Source organism: Lepidochelys olivacea, assembly GCF_965140295.1.
Source record: "Lepidochelys olivacea isolate rLepOli2 genome assembly, chromosome: 1".
Taxonomy (NCBI): domain Eukaryota; kingdom Metazoa; phylum Chordata; order Testudines; family Cheloniidae; genus Lepidochelys; species Lepidochelys olivacea.
Window position 1 is genome coordinate 132,572,534 of NC_140411.1, and position 18,782 is coordinate 132,591,315.

The 18,782-nt window shown below is 40.8% G+C and overlaps 1 protein-coding gene across 3 annotated transcripts in view; it reads right to left on the reverse strand.

Annotated features, from left to right (window-relative positions):
* Positions 1–18,782, reverse strand: part of PNPLA4 (patatin like domain 4, phospholipase and triacylglycerol lipase) — a 46,777-nt gene that overhangs the window by 19,878 nt on the left and 8,117 nt on the right. For 2 of the 3 annotated variants that reach the window (XM_084612990.1, XM_084612989.1), the window contains exons 4-6: positions 13,039–13,223; positions 7,676–7,770; positions 7,357–7,492 (exon numbers count right to left, since the gene is read on the reverse strand). In XM_084612990.1, coding sequence (XP_084469116.1) covers positions 7,357–7,492; positions 7,676–7,770; positions 13,039–13,223 — 416 coding nt within the window. Of the gene's footprint in view, positions 1–7,356; positions 7,493–7,675; positions 7,771–12,503; positions 12,648–13,038; positions 13,224–18,782 lie in introns of all 3 variants that reach the window. The other variant, XM_084612991.1, reaches the window with a different exon arrangement.

Genomic DNA, 18,782 nt, shown 5'->3' on the forward strand with positions numbered 1-18,782 from the left:
CGCGTTCTGCTTGATAATGATCCAAAACAGTGCAGACCGACGCATGTTCATTTTCATCATTTGAGTCAGATACCACCAGCAGAAGGTTGATTTTCTTTTTGGGTGGTTCGGTACTGTAGTTTCCCCATCTGAGTGTTGCTCTTTTAAGACTTCTGAAAACATACTCCATACCTCATCCCTCTCAGATTTTGGTCGGCACTGCAGATTATTAAACCTTGGGTCGAGTGCTGTAGCTATTTTTAGAAATCTCACATTGGTACCTTCCTTTGCATTTTGTCAAATCTGCTGTTAAAGTGTTCTTAAAACGAATGTGTTCTGGGTCATCATCTGAGACAGCTATAACATGAAATATAGGGCAGAATGCAGGTAAAACAGAGCAGGGATGTACAATTCTCCCCCGAGGAGTTCAGTTACAAATTTAATTAACACATTATTTTTTTGAAGAGCATCATCAGCATGGACATATGTCCTGTGGAATGGTGGCTGAAGCATACAAGGGCATATGAATATTTAGCATATCTGGCACGTAAATACCATGCAACGCCAGCTACAAAAGCACCGTGCGAATGCCTGTTCTCAGTTTCAGGTGACATTGTAAACAAAAAGAAGGCAGCATTATCTCCCATAAATGTAAACTGGTTTGTCTTAGTGATTGGTTGAACAAGAAGTAGGACTGAGTGGACTTCTAGATTTTTTTTGTTCCATAACTGCACTCAAAACCAAAACAATGTAAAACTTTAGAGCCTACATCTGTAAGTTACACTTTCTCGATAAAGAGACTGCACTACAATCCTTGTATAATCCTTGAAAAATGCTATTTCTTTTGTTTATCATTTTTACAGTGCAAATATTTGTAATACAAATAATATAACGTGGGCATTGTACACTTGGTATTGTGTTGTAATATATATTTGAAAACATAGAAAAAACATCCAAAATATTTAATGCATTTCAATTGGTATTCTATTGTTTAACAGTGTGATTAATCACAATTAATTTTTTTTGAGTTAATGGCATGAGTTAACTGCAATTAATTGACAGCCCTAAGGAAAATGTTTTATGGAACAGGAATTCAAGACAATGTTTTAGATTTCTGGGTAGAGAGAACTTTCTGAGACCCCCCTGGTAGCTTACTAAACCACTACACTCACCAATGGGCTGCTAAGTCACTGTGATGTGGGTGTACCCCACAGAGGGCCTGAAGGGGTTACTGTCGGCCTGAGGCTAACTAACATACCCGGCAGCACCTTGTGAGAGAGACAGCCAGGCTTAATTGATGATGAAACCCAGCTGGGGAGGGGCTGGGTGGTGATTAAAAAGCCAGGAAATTTGAAACAGAAGAGGGCTGCAGGAAGAGAGTCTGCAATCACTCTCTGGAGAATAGAAGAGTGCAGGGAAGCATCAAGGACTCTAAGGCCTGGTCTACACTGGGGGGGAGGGAAATCAATCTAAGATACGCAACTTCAGCTACGAGAAAGCATAGCTGAAGTCGACGTATCTTAGATCGACTTAGAATCACTTACTTTGCATCCTCGCGGCACAGGATCGACAGCCGCCGCTCCCCCGTCGACTCCGCTTCCGCCTCTTGCCATGGTGGAGTTCTGGAGTCGACGGCAGAGAGATCCCCAATAGATTGATCACTACCCACTGATCCATGGCCTAAGGGAGCAGACTTTGGCTGTGAGCTGGAACCTAGAGAAGAGGGAGGGCCGGGGCTCCCCTACCAGCCATTAAGGAAGTTGGGGTGAAAGCCCTTGAGGTAAGGGGCATAAAGAACCCAGAGACAGATGGCAAACTGGTTGTAAAGTCACTGGATTACAGTTAGGTTGGATTCTCTGTTTACCTAGATAGGGTGGAGTAAAGCTTGACCTTGCTGGAAGGCCAAATTTTGGGAACAGAGACCACTACACTGACAGAGCGACTGTCAACAAGGGGTACTATATGGGGAAAGAGCTGCTGTATCATGCCTGGCCACAAGAAAGCAATCGTGTAGCAAGTGAACCCCTTCACAATCACCAGGTCCACTGCATACACTGATGGGACCCTACCACTTGCAAGGAAAATTACTTTTTTTCCCCATTCTCGTATTTCTGAAATATTAGAGAGCTTCCCTTGCATGAAACAAAGTCTAAGCCAGTACTGGTAAATATCCCTGAAATATGACTTTAACCCACCATCTCTCAGCTAGATCCAACTTTTTTCTTTTAATTAAAGTAAAATCAATGTTACTTACCACAGTGTGTGTGTGCACAAGGCTCCCAATGGCAGACAAGAAAATGACTATACGTGAGAATTCATGAAGGAATGATATATAAGCATTCCAAAATATTGCAAATTGTGTGGTTGTGTACAGAAAGAAAGCAAAATGAGGAGATTCTCTTCCTTCCCCCAATGGCAATATAATTAATTTACTGTTTCATTCCATTGGCAGGCACTTTCTCACCTGCTGGGCCAAGCCTCTCACCTAGAACTCTGAGTGTCACAATTAGCCAGCAACGGGATCAGGAGGAGGACCAAGGAGGAGCAAACAGCACCTTGCTTTTAAGAAAACTAAGCAGGAGAGAGGCACACTCCATGAGGAGAGACAGCTCCAGAAGCTCCTGGATAAAGAGGGTGAACAGGGAGCAGGACCAAGGGCTCATGGCCAGAATGATGAATATGTGCACCAGCAGCATGGTTCAGCAAGCTCTTGTGCTGCTCCACAGCCACTTCATGGCACAGTTCAAGCACCAATCCATGTGCCAGCTACAATGTCTGTAGCTGCATAGATACATGTAGACATTACAGGTCATGACTCAGAATGGTTGGGCAGTGGAGTTTGGAAGGGATGGTGAGAGAAATCACAGACAGGATTTCTCTTCTAAAATACTGACAGTTTTATGTTTGAGAGAGAGAGAGCAAGACCCCTGCTCAACAGATGTACCCCATCTCTGAGAAACAGGGAGGTGGCAGAGCTTGCAGTTTTTCTTTGCCATACAGTAAGTATTTTCAGTCAGCCATAAACCCTCCAATTTCCTGATTTAATGTTCTACCAACACTTATTAATATTAATCATATTGTCACTGTAGCAGTTATTCAAACACTCAGCCAACTCAGAGAAACCAATCACTGCTGCTGGACACAAATCTATGATGCAGTCTTAATCCGCTCTTAATATAACATATGAAATGCACATCAGGAATAAGACGTAGATCATTGTCTCCCAAGTGAATCACCACAACCCCAAGGTCAGGGGTGGGCAAACTACGGCCTGTGGGCTGGATCCGGCCCACCAGCCACTTTAATCCGGTGCTCGAGCTCCCGCTGGGGAGCGGGGTCTGGGGCTTGCCCCACTCCGGAGCTCCAGCTGGGAAACAGGGTCGGGGGCCACTCCCGGAAGCAACGGCATGTCCCCCCTCTGGCTCTGCATGCTGCTCCCATCCCAAGCACTGTCCCTGCAGCTCCCATTGGCCGGGAATCACAGCCAATGGGAGCTGCAGGGGTGGTACCTGCAGATGGGTCAGCACGCAGCGGAGCTGTCTGCCCGCGCCTCCGCCTAGGAGACAGAGGGGGGACATACTGCTGCTTCCTGAAGTCACTTGAAGTAAGCACCACCTGAGCCTGCACCCTGAGCCACGTCCCCATGCCCCAACCCCCTACCCCAGCCCTGATACCCCTCACGCCCTCCAAATCCCTCGGTCCCAGCCCAGAGCACCCTTCTGCACCCCAAACTCCTCATCCTCAGCCCCACCCCAGAGCTCACACCCCCAGCCAGAGCCCTCCCCCCCATTCCCCATGCCCCAGCCAAGAGCCCCCTCCCACACCTTGAACTCCTCATTTCTGGCCCCACCCCAGAGCCTGCACCCCCAGCCACAGTCCTCGCCCCAACTCCAATTTCATAAGCATTCATGGCCTGCCATACAATTTCTATAGCCAGATGTGGCCCTTGGGCCAAAATGTTTGCCCACCCCTGCTCTAGGTAGGTCACAACCTGTTAAGCCATCAGTTAGATGCGTCAGAGTGGGCAAAACATGATGCCAACACAGGTCACTTCTCTCCACTCCCATCCTGTGTGTCTTTGGAAACACCGCATAAATCTGCGCTGAGATCAAGTAGTAGCCACTTACCAGCCACATTCTCCTCCCTATTCTCAGAAACTGGTAAAACAGCTTTTCTCAATCCAAGGCTTTCCAACACATCCTCATTTCCCCGCTCCCTCAAGAGCAGCAATCCCTCTCCTGTCCTCCTACCACAAAGTCCTCTGTACCTGGTTCCTCCCCACTTGATATAACCAAAATTTTGGTTAGACCAGCCTGCAAATAACATGAGTTATTAAATCTTTACTGCACAGAAACATCAGTGGGTGTTCACGAACGGCAATGGCATTGGCACATTCCCTCCAACCCATCAGGCATGCATGAAGCGGCTTCACAGAAACCGTCATGTTTTTTCTTCTTTATTGGTGCTTACGCACTGTAATCCTACTAGACTGCACAAGCAAATAAGTGAACCTGTTCTTAAACATCATTCACTGGAGTCCCTCAGAAACTTATTGGGTGCCGTACAGTACCTTGGGTAAAACTAGACTCACTGCAGCCCCAAAACCCTCTGACGCCTTATTTACCCATTCCTCTGCTCCCTAATACTCCTCTCCTCCCGCTCTAGGAAGCGGTCACCTGTCTATTCCCCCCCCACCCTCCGCCCCAAACACTTGGATTACTCGCAATAAAATTGCCACCCATGACTCAAATTAACACATTTAAGGATAAGATAATCACAAGGTTTCTGTGAAGCCGCTTCATGCATGGCTGGGTAGTTCGAGGGAGTGTACCAATGCCACTGCCGTGAGTGAACACCCACTGATGTTTCTGTGCAGTAAAGATTTAATAACTCATGTTGTTTGTGACCAGTTGTTTCTGTTAAAATATAACATGCTTCTATTTTATGGGGAGGTTTATTATGAACACAGCAGAATAATAAAGAGGCTGGTCAACCTCCAGCCACTCAGTCCAAAACTCCTTTTATCTTAGTGGAGGCTTGTGGTTAGCTCACCCTTAAATGTGTTAATTAAAGAGTGAGCTCACAGCCATCTATCTCCACAGGGCCTGTGATTCCTCCAGTCATTGGTATTTCTCAGTTTAACAGTACAAGGCAGAAGAAAGAAATAACTATTTTTTATTTTGGGGAAAGTGAGGTATGGGATGGTGCAGGAGTGCAACAGAGCACATCTGGCCAAGTGTAGCACAGCCCTAGGGCTTACCGAGCCCGGGCTGAGTGTCCAATCCTGGTGCACAGGAGTTTGACAAACTTTTCTTGAGTTCCAAGTCTGCCAAGGGGTTGGTATGGGAACCCGTGCCCGCCCACTCCACTGGGTTCCAGCTCAGGGCCTTCAAGTCAGGTAAGCAAAATCAGGATTCTTCGACTCTGACAATGCCCTGATCTTTTTCCTACCTTTCCCTGGATCTTTGCAGGCTCCCCACCCTGTCGATCAGTTAATCCGCTCCTGGACTGTTGTTTCTGGGAAGCTCTTTAGTAGTTTGCTGTCAGGAGCTTTTATCTTCAGCCTGCTCACTTCTCTGGTAACTGTCCCGCCACTCTGCCACCCAGCTCTTTTATCCTCCCAGCTGCTTCAAGGCTTCCAATCGGTAGCAGCCTGCAGTGCCTGTATTAATTCTTTGGTTGCTGGGCCAGTATGGGATTCATTCACCCCATGACAGGGGGTTTCTTTCACTCAGGAACCACTCAGTCAAATGACCCCAAATTTTGATCACGTTATCCTGCATCCCCATGACACAAACCTAATTTCAAAGCAATCTGAGTAACCAATCAGATTTGAAAGCACTTACAGTGTTGATAAGTGAAAAGTAATGCACATTGGAAAAAATAATCCCAACTATACATACAAAATGACTGGCTCTAAATTAGCTGTTACTACTCAAGAAAGATCTTGGCAGTCACTGTGAATAGTTCTCTGAAAACACCCGCTCAATGTGCAGAACTAGTCAAAAAAGCTAAACGTCTTAGGAACCATTAGAAAGTGATAAATGATAAAACAGAAAATATCACAATGCCACTATAAAAATCCATGGTATCCCCACACCTAAATAATTAATGCAATTCTGGTTGTCCCATCTCAAAAAAAGATATATTAAAATTTGAAAAGTACAGAGAAGGGCAACCAAAATTATTAGTGATATGGAGCAGCTCCATATAAGGAGAGATTTAAAAAACTGTGATTGTTCAAGCTTAGAAAAAAGAAGACTGAGGAGTGATATAATTGATGTGTATAAAATCATGAATGGTATAAAGGCAGTGAATAGGAAAGTATTATTTATGCCTTCACATAACACATAAACTAGGGGTCACCTGATGAAATTAACAGGCAGCAGCTTTAAAAGAAACAAAAGTACTTGTTCCCATAATGCACACTCAACCCAAGTAAGTTATTGCCATGGGTTGTTGTGAAGGCCAAAACTATAACTGGGTTCCAAAAATAATTAGGTGAGTTCATGGAGGATATGTCCCTCAATGGCTATTAGCCAAGATGTGCAGGGATGCAACCTCATGCTCTGGGTGTCCCTAAACCAGAAGATGGCACTGGATGACAGAAATGGTTCACCTGATAAATTGCTCTGTTCTGTGCATTCCCTCTGAAGCATCTGGCACTGGCCACTGTCAGAGACAGGACACTGTGTTAGATGGACCATTGGTCTCACCCAGTATGGCCATTCTTATGTACAAGAGTTGAGCTTTAAAGCCCATAAAATGGCAGGAATGTAAATCTTGTAGGCATTTTTCTGTATTGTTGTATGCAGTCTGTAAATAATGTACATTTTCTTAAATACTGTTCTCAGTTTGGGTCTCACAAAGATTTAGTGGGTGCTACACACAACTTTGGGTAAAACTCAACAGACTGAGACCATTTGATCTGCATCACATCAATAGTTTGAGCTCCTGCTCTGTACAAAAACATACTATCTAGAAACTTTTTGAAAAATGGCTAGTTTTTTTCAGGGTTTGTATCTCTGGAACTCCTAGCCCAAATTTGGGTCACTACCCTTATCCTGCACCATCATGAGGCACACCAAATTTGAAAGGAATCTGATTAAGCATGTTGATTTTAGAAGACTTAAAAACATTGACCTTTAAACAGAAGTTGTGACACAACCTTAAGTATAGTGGTGCTGCTGTGCTACTATATTTTTGCTTGCCTTGGTTATGTGGGCAGTCCCACTGAAGTCAGTGAGATTACTCAAATGAGTAAAAGGAATACGATTTAATCAAATTACAAAAATAATAAAAAAAAAAAAAGATGTCCCAGACTTTGGGAGACAGGCATGCATTTTCATTTACAGAAGTGATATGCAACTTTGTTACCTTAATGAGGTCCTCCCTGGAGGAAAAATTTGAAACCAAATAATTTTTTCCATTTTTAGTGTTGGTGATTGATACATAGAGACGATTCTCTGCTATCTCATGAGCATTAGAAGGAAGAAAAGACTCTATACCTGCCCTATAATAAAGAAAATGATTAACATTATTCACCATTAATTACTGAACAGCTTATAAATATTTCAGAAGTGGAAGAAAGCTGAGCTTTCCATAGTACAAATAGCCTTCTACACTTTCTCACTATTTTCACGAATTTTGAGTTTTATATAGAATTGAACTTAGAAAAGTTCATTAAGATACATACCTAAGTCGTGTCATGAAATCATAACCTGGTGTCACTGCACCAAAGTACAGTTTTCTAATTTCCTCTGCAAAGTTATAGGTAAACACTTCGCATTCCTGAAAATTAAAATGCTTAGTATGAAAGGTTATGTAGTTATTAAAAACCATGTCCACCTGAATTACACCAAATGTTAATTATAAATAATTGTAGTGTAATGGTTTATCCATAGCATATTAATTGATGAGCATTTACTTTACCAAAAAGGAATTACAAGATAACTGATGAACTCTATGTCTGCTCACGTCCCATTACAGACAAACCAGATGTGAATAAGACAAATGAATTACTTCTCCACACCACACCATCTCACTTGTGTATACCACATGGGAAAAAATGTAAAAGAAAGTTTTATATATTTATATATTCATAGAAAATAAACAGCATACCTTACGGATTTTTTCTTTCACCTGATATATATATGTGTGTGTATATATATATATATAAAAAAATCCAAAAGGTATGCTGTTTATTTTCTATGAATATCACCCATTAGATGAGGAATCCGCTGACATGTAACATTGCAGAAGTTAGCTTTTATATCAGGGAATTTCAATGGAAAGCGACATCTTAAAATTCACTTAACCAATAAAGATACAGTTGAGGTATTTCACTACAGCTGTATAAAAAGAAAGACTGAAAAGGTATTTAAAGGCTCCTCCCTCACTGATGCAAAAGCAAAATTTCTGCAGTTGTTGGGAAAAATTAACAAGCACTGGTGACAACTGAAGTGGGTAGGCAAAACTGACAGATAAAAGACATTCTGAGAGTAAATCTTCAGTAAATACAAGCAATTTACAATGGAATAAAGGTAATATTGCATCTGACCCACAAGGGCCAGTTCTCTGAAGCTGCTGAACACAATTACTTTATGTACAGTAAATATATTTTTGTGACAACATATTAAATTCATATTTACTTGCAAGTATGGAATATACTGCTATCTCTCACCATTTTATTGACAAGTCTTGCAACATCTAGTGTTTTTCTTAAAGTTCCAGGTCCTGATGTCATGTTATAAAGGTAAGAATATCAATTTTTTTAAAAAAAACCCTAAGTTTCCAAACCTCATTGTTGCAGATCAAAGCTTAGAAATATGAACCCTAAAATGTCAGAAGCTCAACTGTCAGAAGGCAAATAAAAAGAACCCAATATTTATTTGCTTTTAAGACAATTTTCAGAGGGTCTAACTTTGGACTTTGAATGCTTGAGATTAGCAAAACTGTATTTGTATGAATTCCTATACCATTTTGTGAAAAGAGTTATTCCAGTTCTAGTGTCTCGAAGAACCTGCTATCCAGTTTTCAAAACTGGTTTTCAAGAGACATGTTGTACCTAAATGCACTTTAAGTGTTCAGTTGTATATTAGAGTGGTCTATAAATAGCTTAGAGTTTTTTGGTTAATAGCTTTCTGCATGATGAAATACTAAATTTGTTGCAATAAATAAATAAATTAAAAATAGAGTCTTGGATCAACCATTTGGAGACATCTGGTTACAGGGATTTTTGTTCTTTTTTTGGGTAACATGTTATAAAATCAGTGCTCAGAAAAGGTAAAGATTGACAGCCCTGAAAACAGAAGGCATGCTATCCACAGAAGAGATATATACCATTGGCAGCAGTAAAACTTTCCCATACCTTGCATGTGTCTTAAATCTGGCCCACCTAAGTGCCAGAGGAAAATTTAGTCTCCCTACTCAGGCTCTCTGTATAGACTGGCAACATATGTGTGAATTAAATGCCAACTGTGATAGATTTGTACTAGAAAAAAATCTTCACTATAACATGTCTGAGACCAACTTATTTCTCACAGGTCAAACAGATATCAGATAGGAACTACTGACAAATTGCGCTCTATAGGGCATTACCAATTCCAAATCACCTGTTCATTTCAAGTGAATAAGTGTGGACAAACTATGTATTACAGGCTATTGTTTTGTATGACAGGATCTAGTCATAATAAGAATTATTCACTTTTGCCATCAAAAAGAACATCTCCTGTTGACAACTACTCAAAGTTATGGTCATAAGATATTAAACTATTCAAAAGCATCAGTGTGACTTAGGAGCCTAAGTTCCATTTGCAAAAGTGACTTAGTATTGATATGCCTAAAGATGCAGAAACTAATGAAAGTTAAGTGCTTAACCTGCTTAGGAACTTTTGAAAATCACATTCGGCACGTGTCACATCCCAAGTGAGTGCCCTAACCACTGGGCTAAAGCTTACAAGGGAGCTAAGCCACCACCACTTCTTCACTACCAAAGCTGTGAATCTAGTCCTCCTTTCCTTTGTTTTAATCAAAAAGCCTGAAAGTAAAATGAAATTTTTTGGGTCGAAATGTTTTGTTTTGACATTCCTGGAATATTTTGATTTGTAGGAAGTTTTCAAAAAACATTTTCCCTTCAATGCAAAACAAAACTTTTTTTTAATTTTTTTTTTAATTTTACAGCAAACTGAAAAAATCCATTATTCACCAAGCACTAATTACAGCTCACCTCACTTTTAGACTCTCTCCTCAGATTCAGAAACCCACACAAGATCTCTGTAATCAGGGGTGGGAGAAAGTCCTAATTATTTGTCTAACTTAGCCATATTTGAAAAAAAACCTAACTTGTCTAACAAAGTTGCTTTTATGGATATCAAATATGTCTATGTTGGAATGTTCTTTGTAACATTCTTTGTTCATGGTTTGGCTCAGTTGGAATTTATTTTTTGCTAATGGTAAGAATATAGAATTACAGTGACAGAAAAGTTGAACAGAAATTTCAATAGAAATACAACATTTGAATGAAACACATTCTATCCACAAGACTGAACTGTCTTTGGGTAACATCCATGTAAATTAAGAGATACAGTAGAACCTTGAGTTATGAACATCTCAGGAATGGAGGTTGCTCATAACTCTGAAACATTTGTAATTCTGAACAAAGTGTTATAGTTGTTCTCTGAAAAGTTTATAACTTAATACAGCTTTGAAACTTTACTATGCAGAAGAAAAATGCTGCTTTCCCTTTATTTTTTCATAGTTTATGTTTAACACAGTACTGTACTGCATTTGCCTTATTTTTTCGTCTCTGCTGCTGCTTGATTGCATACTTCCGGTTCCAAATGAGGTTTGTGGCTGACTGGTCAGTTCGTAATTTTGGTGTTCGTAACTCTGAGGTTCTACTGTATTATTTTGTCCACTGGAGGGCTCACATAATTTTCCATTCGTGCAACAGAAACAGAATGATGAAAAAGTTAATTTTTAAAAATGTAAAGAAAGGCTAGAGACCTCAAATAGTGTTCTCTAATTCATATAATGATATCTGTACATGCAAAATTTCATTAATATCAGACAATGTAATATGTACTTTATTTCAATAAAAGAGCAAAACCAAAACTTTTGGGCTTGTGCTGGTAGTCAGTGAATGATCATTTAGTTTCATTTTTACATTTTGGGTTGGATTCTCCAGTCTACTAAGGCCACTTTGGGCTGCATAAGAAGTGCAAAGTGGCCTTCAAGCAGCCGAGGTAGTGGAGAATTGCTGCTGCAGAGAACTCTCCATCAGAAAGCTCTGCTGCTCCACTCTCTCTCCCTCACCACTTCCAGCCTAAGGAGGAGGGGATATTTTGGAGGGGTAAAGCCTGGGTGGGACAGGTAGGGGGAATGGCAGAGCTCTGCCATGCATCATCCTCCATTGGTGTAAGTTCACAGCGACAGCCCGAAATTGAGCAGGGCTACTTGGCCCTGAATCAGAAAGCCATAACTGGCTTCCTGCAAACATGCCCTCAATCATCCACTCTTTACTCCACCCAATCAGACCTTGGACAAAATAGAGAATCAAAGCCTGTAACTGTATGCGCTAATATCAATCAATTAAGAAAGCACCTATATGTTCCTTATATCTCCTTCCTTACAAGGACAGCAGTGCATGCTTACTGAACAGTGTCTGCAGTTGGCTGTGACTGTCAGCCTAGGACAGAAACTGATTACCACTCTACAGCAAACTTTAATAAATTAAAAGCATATCACCAGCAAAAATCTCACTCATCACTTCCCTCATATTGTCCCCTAAACCCAGGTTTCTCAACCTTTTTCTTTCTCAGCCCCTTCTGCCCCCAACATGCTACAAAAACTCCAGAGTCTGGGTGGTGGTGGTAAGGATTGGGGGCTCTGGGCTTCAGGTTCTTCCATCTGGGCTTCTGCCCTGCAGGACATCGGGGCTCCGGCCCCTGGGCACGGATCTCGGGCATAGGTGTAGTTTGACTTCTATTTGGGGTGGGAGTGGGGCAGAGCCGGCAGGGCTCGGGAAGGGAGCACCAACTCCATCCCCAACTCACCTCGGCAGACCACCCAGCTTGTCTGGGTTGGGGGAGGCGCAACCAAAAATTATAACTCAAAGGGTAAGGGGTTCAGCTCAAAAAGTTTGAAAACTGCTCAGGGTGCAGGGAGAGAGGTTCTAGGGGCTGTGCCAAGAGACACACACACACCACTACTGTCGCTGCTCCCCGAAGGCTCTGCAGAACGAGATCCCCATGCCCAGGCAGCTCTTACTGGTTGTACAAAAGGAGCTGGGAGCTGAGGAGCAGCCACAGCCCTGGGCACCAAGAGAAGACAAGGGAGCGCTGCACTTCCTCCTCCATGAAACCTGTCAGAGCAGCAGACACCCCACACTGCCCAGTTCCAACTTCCCACCACCAACCCGGCCAGGAGGCGGGGCTTCAGGGGTTGGGGAAGAGCGGTGTGTGGAGCTGCCGCTGGGACTGCTCTGCTACGGTTAAGGCACTGCAGTTTGGGGGTCAACGCACCTCTGATCTCCCCACCAACTCTGCCCATGGGCTCGGGGCTTCTGCTCCACAGGGCACCAGGGCTTGGGGCTCAAAGACCCCCTGAAACCAGCTCATGGATCCCCAGGGGGCCACAAATCCCCGGTTGAGAACTGCTGTCCTAAACTACAAGGATACAAATAGTGTATGTGCGTGCACATGTGTATGTATGACTTTACATATATCAACAAATCTTTATACATATGTGACTTTAAAATTATACAGCTAAAATATAATCTTATTATTTAAATTGAGCACATACTTCGTTAGTTGGTAAGTATTTTTAAAAACTGTATGAGGAATATACACAGACTTTCTTTGTTAGGGAAAACAAAGAGTTGTGAGCTCTGCTCCTAGACAAGAACTAAAATAACAAACAAACACACACAAAATAAAACAGTCAACCAAATAAAAATAGTGCCAGCCTAAAAACCTTACTTTAGGAATTTAAGGGTTTTTTTTTGTTGTTGTTTTTTAAATTGCTACATTCTAAATGGATTAGTTACTTTTCAATTACCTCTATGTTTTCTGGCATTGTTAACAGAACTGTGGCAACCAGTGATCCTGCAGAAGCTCCTGCAAAAGCCTTCACAACCTTCAGTAACTTCTTACCATGCCTGCAAAGAGCAGATGCTGCCCCCAAGTGGTATATACCCAGAAACCCACAAGCTGCAAATGACAGGTTGAGATGTTTCATTTTTGCTGTGGAAACAAAATTTTGCTATCAGGAGATGGATCAGTTAAATGCTTTAACACATTTATTTTTTGTTATATAGCACACACAAGCAGAATATCTAAAAACAGCTGGCTTATTTTCAAAAGAGCTGAGCACCTTCAACCCCCAATTAATTCAACAGGAGCTTGTAGGTGCACAGCATCTTTGAATTTCAGGGAAATTGTGTTCAAAATGCTGCTTAGTCAAATACTGCTCCATTTCTATTGTTCCAACTGGAAAATTATTTTTATCCACAATAAGATATTAATAAAGTGTTTTTATAAATGTTGTATTCCTTTGTTAAATTAAAAAGTTTAACACAATATATTGAGTAGATATGTTTTCCCATATTTGGCTACTTAGTAAAGACAACTTTAAAAAAAATAAAATAAATGATTCTAGTCATTTTCCAGAACTGTTTGATGGATTGGTACAGTTTAAACCCATATTGCTGCTGGCTGAGATGGTTAAAATTGCTCCGAATTGTAGGTAATTACATCTGGTCATCATATTCACTTTAAATGCGCAGTACTGACTCTAAAATAGTCCTCTTGGAAAAACACATTTTTCCCTTTCATTATTGGAATTAATTTACTTTAGAAATGCTACCATCAGTATCCAATAATGCAGAGACAAATTTCTGTAAAAGGCATTTCTTATTCAAAGAAAACACATGTTATAGTTGCATTTGTGAGAAGACAAAAGAGACACAAACTATAGTTTTAAAAAAAGTAAAACAAAAACCACCACACGTTGATTTCAATGGGACTACTCAAAGAAGTAAAGTTAAGCAAGTACGTAAGTGTTTACAGGATCAGGGCATCTGCCTACGTTAATGCTTAGCATGGCATCTAGAGCACTTAATATTAAACACGGCGTTAACTAGAGTTCAATTGCCCAATGTGTAACAAAGGAATCTGAGTATCAGAGAGGTAGGTGTGTTAGTCTGTATCCACAAAACAACGAGGAGTCTGGTGGCATCTTAAAGACTAACAGATTTATTTGGGCATAAGCTTTTGTGGGTAAAAAACCCATTTCTTCAGATGCATCGTGGGTTTTTCCTCACGAAGGCTTATGACCCAATAAATCTGTTAGTCTTTAAGGTGCCACCAGACTCCTTGTTGTTTTTAAAGGAATCTGAAATCTTTTACAGGATTGAGTCTACTCTCAGCTTTAGGGAGGACAAGAGTCCAAAGCAATATTATTAGAACCCTTAAATTCAAAGCTGTGTTTATACAAGGGAATTTTAAAAACAAAATTCCCACCAGTTTTACCATGGGCTCAACTGAACCTGCAGCAATATTAGAGAGAAAAAAAATTTCCCCAAATTTATCTTGAGTAGACAAAACCCTAAAGATCTAACTTCTTACATACCTCCAGAAACTTGCAAGATTTTGCTATTGCTGATCATAAAAGCCATATACTGTATGGAAGATAGTTAAAATAAGCAATAAAAAAATAAGCAAAGTATGCCACAGAAGGCCTCACTCTTATGATCTCAGACCTTCAGCAAAGGATTAGGAAATGAGTGTTAAAAGGGAATGGAGAACAAAGCTAGATCATATTGTTCGAGTTACTCTCCCAGCCTCAAGATACCTTTAGCTCCTAAAACACAAAGGTCTAGACGAATGCCTAATGAGAACAGATTTGTTACTCTAATTAACTATATCTTTAAATTTCCTTTGTAAATTATCTTCCTCTTTGCACTACCAAAACCCAGTAATTAGCTTATGTATTTTTTTCTCTATATAATCCACTTATTTCATACAACTTCTTCAGTATGTTTGGACTGGACTTGTAAATCATGCAAAAATAAAAGCTATAAAACTAATTCTCTTTGAATATATTGCATTTTAAAGGTAAATTTATCTGAGGGTGCCAAGGCATGCCAATGTTACTACAATAATAAGGTTGTTAAACCTCAGTGTGCTTCTCAAACATATGTTCACATAAAGTTACAGTGATGGATTCCCCCCTGGGGTGCCACCTGGAACTGGGGTACCACTGAGCCTCCCTGGCCCTGGGTGGTACCCCAGTTCCAGGTGGCACCCCAGGAGGGAATACTGTGCTTTATACTGTGCTGCTGTGATCAACCTGCACTTTCACCAGCACACATACTGGTAGGTACACACTCAGCTGCAGTTACATTCAGACGCTGTGTCCAGCCCCTACATGGGAAGGTGCCAGCTAGGGAACATCCCAGCTACTCAGGCACGCACCCCCTCTGGATTGTAAACCCAAAATAATACCATCTCGCGCTGCACAGGGAACTTTACAGCATAAGATCATGAAATTCGTCCCCTCCCTCAGTGTGGAGAGGAATACACAACAGTTTTCTGCCCCAGTTATGACTCCCACACACTGGTTTTAGATAAAGCAAAAACAAGTTTATTAACAACAAAAGACAGATTTTAAGTGATTATAAGGGATCGCAAACAGATCAAAGCAGATAACCTAACAAATAAACAAAAACCGCAAACTAAGCTTAAATATACTACATAGATCGGATATGAATAGCAAATTCTCACCCCAAGTGAGGGTACATGCAGGCTGCTGTTTCTTAAGGGGCAAGCTGCATTAGTTTACAGCTTGGAATCCCCAGGTGTTCCGTTCACAGGCTAAAAACCCTTTAGCCTGGGTCCAGCACTTCCCCTAGTTCAGTCTTGGTTCCTCAGGTGTTTCCAGGAGTCACTTTGGTTGGGAGTCAGAGAAGAACCACAGTGATGTCACTCCCCTGCCTTATATAGCTTTTTTATATGGCGGGGAACTCTTTGTTTCAAAGCTTGGTTCCCCCATGCCAATCAGTAGAAAAACACTGATATCCCATGTCATAAATATAAAGGGAAGGGTAAACCCCTTTGAAATCCCTCCTGGCCAGGGGAAAGCTCCTCTCACCTGTAAAGGGTTAAGAAGCTAAAGGTAACCTCGCTGGCACCTGACCAAAATGACCAATGAGGAGACAAGATACTTTCAAAAGCTGGGAGGAGGGAGAGAAACAAAGGGTCTGTGTCTGTCTGTATGCTGGGTCTTGGCCAGGGATAGACCAGGAATGGAGTCTTAGAACTTTTAGTAAGTAATCTAGCTAGGTATGTGTTAGATTATGATTTCTTTAAATGGCTGAGAAAAGAATTGTGCTGAATAGAATAACTATTTCTGTCTGTGTATCTTTTTTGTAACTTAAGGTTTTGCCTAGAGGGGTTCTCTATGTTTTTGAATCTAATTACCCTGCAAGATATCTACCATCCTGATTTTACAGGGGGGATTGCTTTATTTCTATTTACTTCTATTTTTATTAAAAGTCTTCTTGTAAGAAAACGGAATGCTTTTTCATTGTTCTCAGATCCAAGGGTTTGGGTCTGTGGTCACCTATGCAAATTGGTGAGGCTTTTATTCCAACATTTCCCAGGAAAGGGGGGGTGCAAGTGTTGGGAGGATTGTTCATTGTTCTTAAGATCCAAGGGTCTGGGTCTGTAGTCACCTAGGCAAATTGGTGAGGCTTTTTACCAAACCTTGTCCAGGAAGTGGGGTGCAAGGTTTTGGGAAGTATTTTGGGGGGAAGGACGCGTCCAAACAGCTCTTCCCCAGTAACCAGTATTAGTTTGGTGGTGGTAGCGGCCAGTCCAAGGACAATGGGTGGAATATTTTGTACCTTGGGGAAGTTTTGACCTAAGCTGGTAAAGATAAGCTTAGGAGGTTTTTCATGCAGGTCCCCACATCTGTACCCTAGAGTTCAGAGTGGGGGAGGAACCTTGACATCCCAAGATTCAGACCAGCACCAGGTGACCTGATCACATGTCCCTATAGTGTCACAGCAGCCATCACTCCGAGGCTGTTTGTAGTGTCCCCAGGAAGGCCCCCAGGTGGGAGATAAGCTTCTTCTAAGACCTATTGTTTTCTCCTAATGGCTCATTAACCTGAATGGGCCATCTAGACTGAGAGCCTCTTGCTTAGTGGATTTAAGATTAAACTCGATAAGTTTATGGAGGAGATGTTATGATGGGATAAGATGGTTTTGGTAGCTAAATATTCATGCAGGAGTGGTGGGTGAAATTCTGTGGCCTGCGCTGTGCAGGAGGTCAGACTAGATGATCATAATGGTCCCTTCTGACCTAAATATCTATGAAATAGTGAGCGTTCCCCAGGTATAAACACTTTTGTAATACAGATACATAATCAATATTCTTAACTTCAGATACAAAAATGATACATGCATACAAATAGGATAATCATATTCAGCAGATCATAACCTTTCCAATGACATCTAACATGACTTATCTTGCATAAAACACATCAGAACTATGTCATAATTATATCGTAATATCACTGAAGAATTTGGGGTGAAGCGTGACAGTTACACAGTCACTATGGACAGATTTGTTTGATCCTCATTAACTCATTACCTAAAGGAATATTTGAATTCTCTAGGCATTAAGACTCTTTGTTTTCCCAAATTTAGTTTGCATGCCTCTAACACATCCTTTGTGTACAGTACAGGTTTCAGGGCTTCATATGGTCATGTGATGAATGATCAGAAGAATAAAGCATTCCGAAAGAGAAGCCCCTAACAGAAGGTTAAATCCTTTATGTTAAAGGATTAAGGTTAAATCCTTCATTTAGTATGGATTAAAGACAGGAAGAGGAGAAAGATTTCCTCTTTGTATACAGGTTTAAAAATACCTGAAAAGCTCTTCTTGAAAGTCTATGAAAAAGCAGCAGAATACTTTCAAGAAACAGACAGTTTGATATATTTTATACATTGAAGTCTGTACTTTGTTTAAACTTGTATGTTGAATGTCTTCCATACAGACTGGATCAGGTAACACAGAAATGAATCATTAATGTATGGGAGATTTTTTGTCTAAAGTGTAAGACCTTTAAAAAAAAAAAAAGTTTATCGTTTAGATGGTGTTAATTAGAATTCACTGAAAAAACACTTCCTACCTTATCTCTATTTTTTTTGTGGGGGAATATATAGAATCTGTAATTTACAAAATAATAGATGGCTATTTCAAGAAAGATGAGATACACTGTAAACCAACTAGCTGTATAATAAGCAAATTAAGTGATATGTGAGAAAAGTAACTGGAGAATATATATGAATATTTTATGTAGAATTGTTGAGACAATACAAAGAAAAAATAAATGCCATAGAAAGTGTATTTTAAGAAGAAAGTGTAGCAGGGAGAGAGCAAAATAAGATTTGTTCTGAAATCAGAGCAGCTTTTTTTGGTAACACCTACATATGTAAGAGATAATCTAAGCCTAGTGTGTACTGAAATGGTGACACCGATGCTTTTTGAAGTGCAGGGATGTAGAAAAAGAGAGAGAAAAAATGATACAGACTAACTAAAACCAAAAGCTGTGGTCTGTCATGGAGCTCATTGGGAGGGTCTATTTTCCTCTACATTTCTCCATAACCTTAGTGGCAACTTTCAGAATCTTATTTTAGTTTCCAAGATAAAGTATTTACACTTTATGTAACTTTTTTGTTTCCTCTTTAGTCTGTAAATTAATAAATACCTCCCCTATTTAATCTACATTGAATT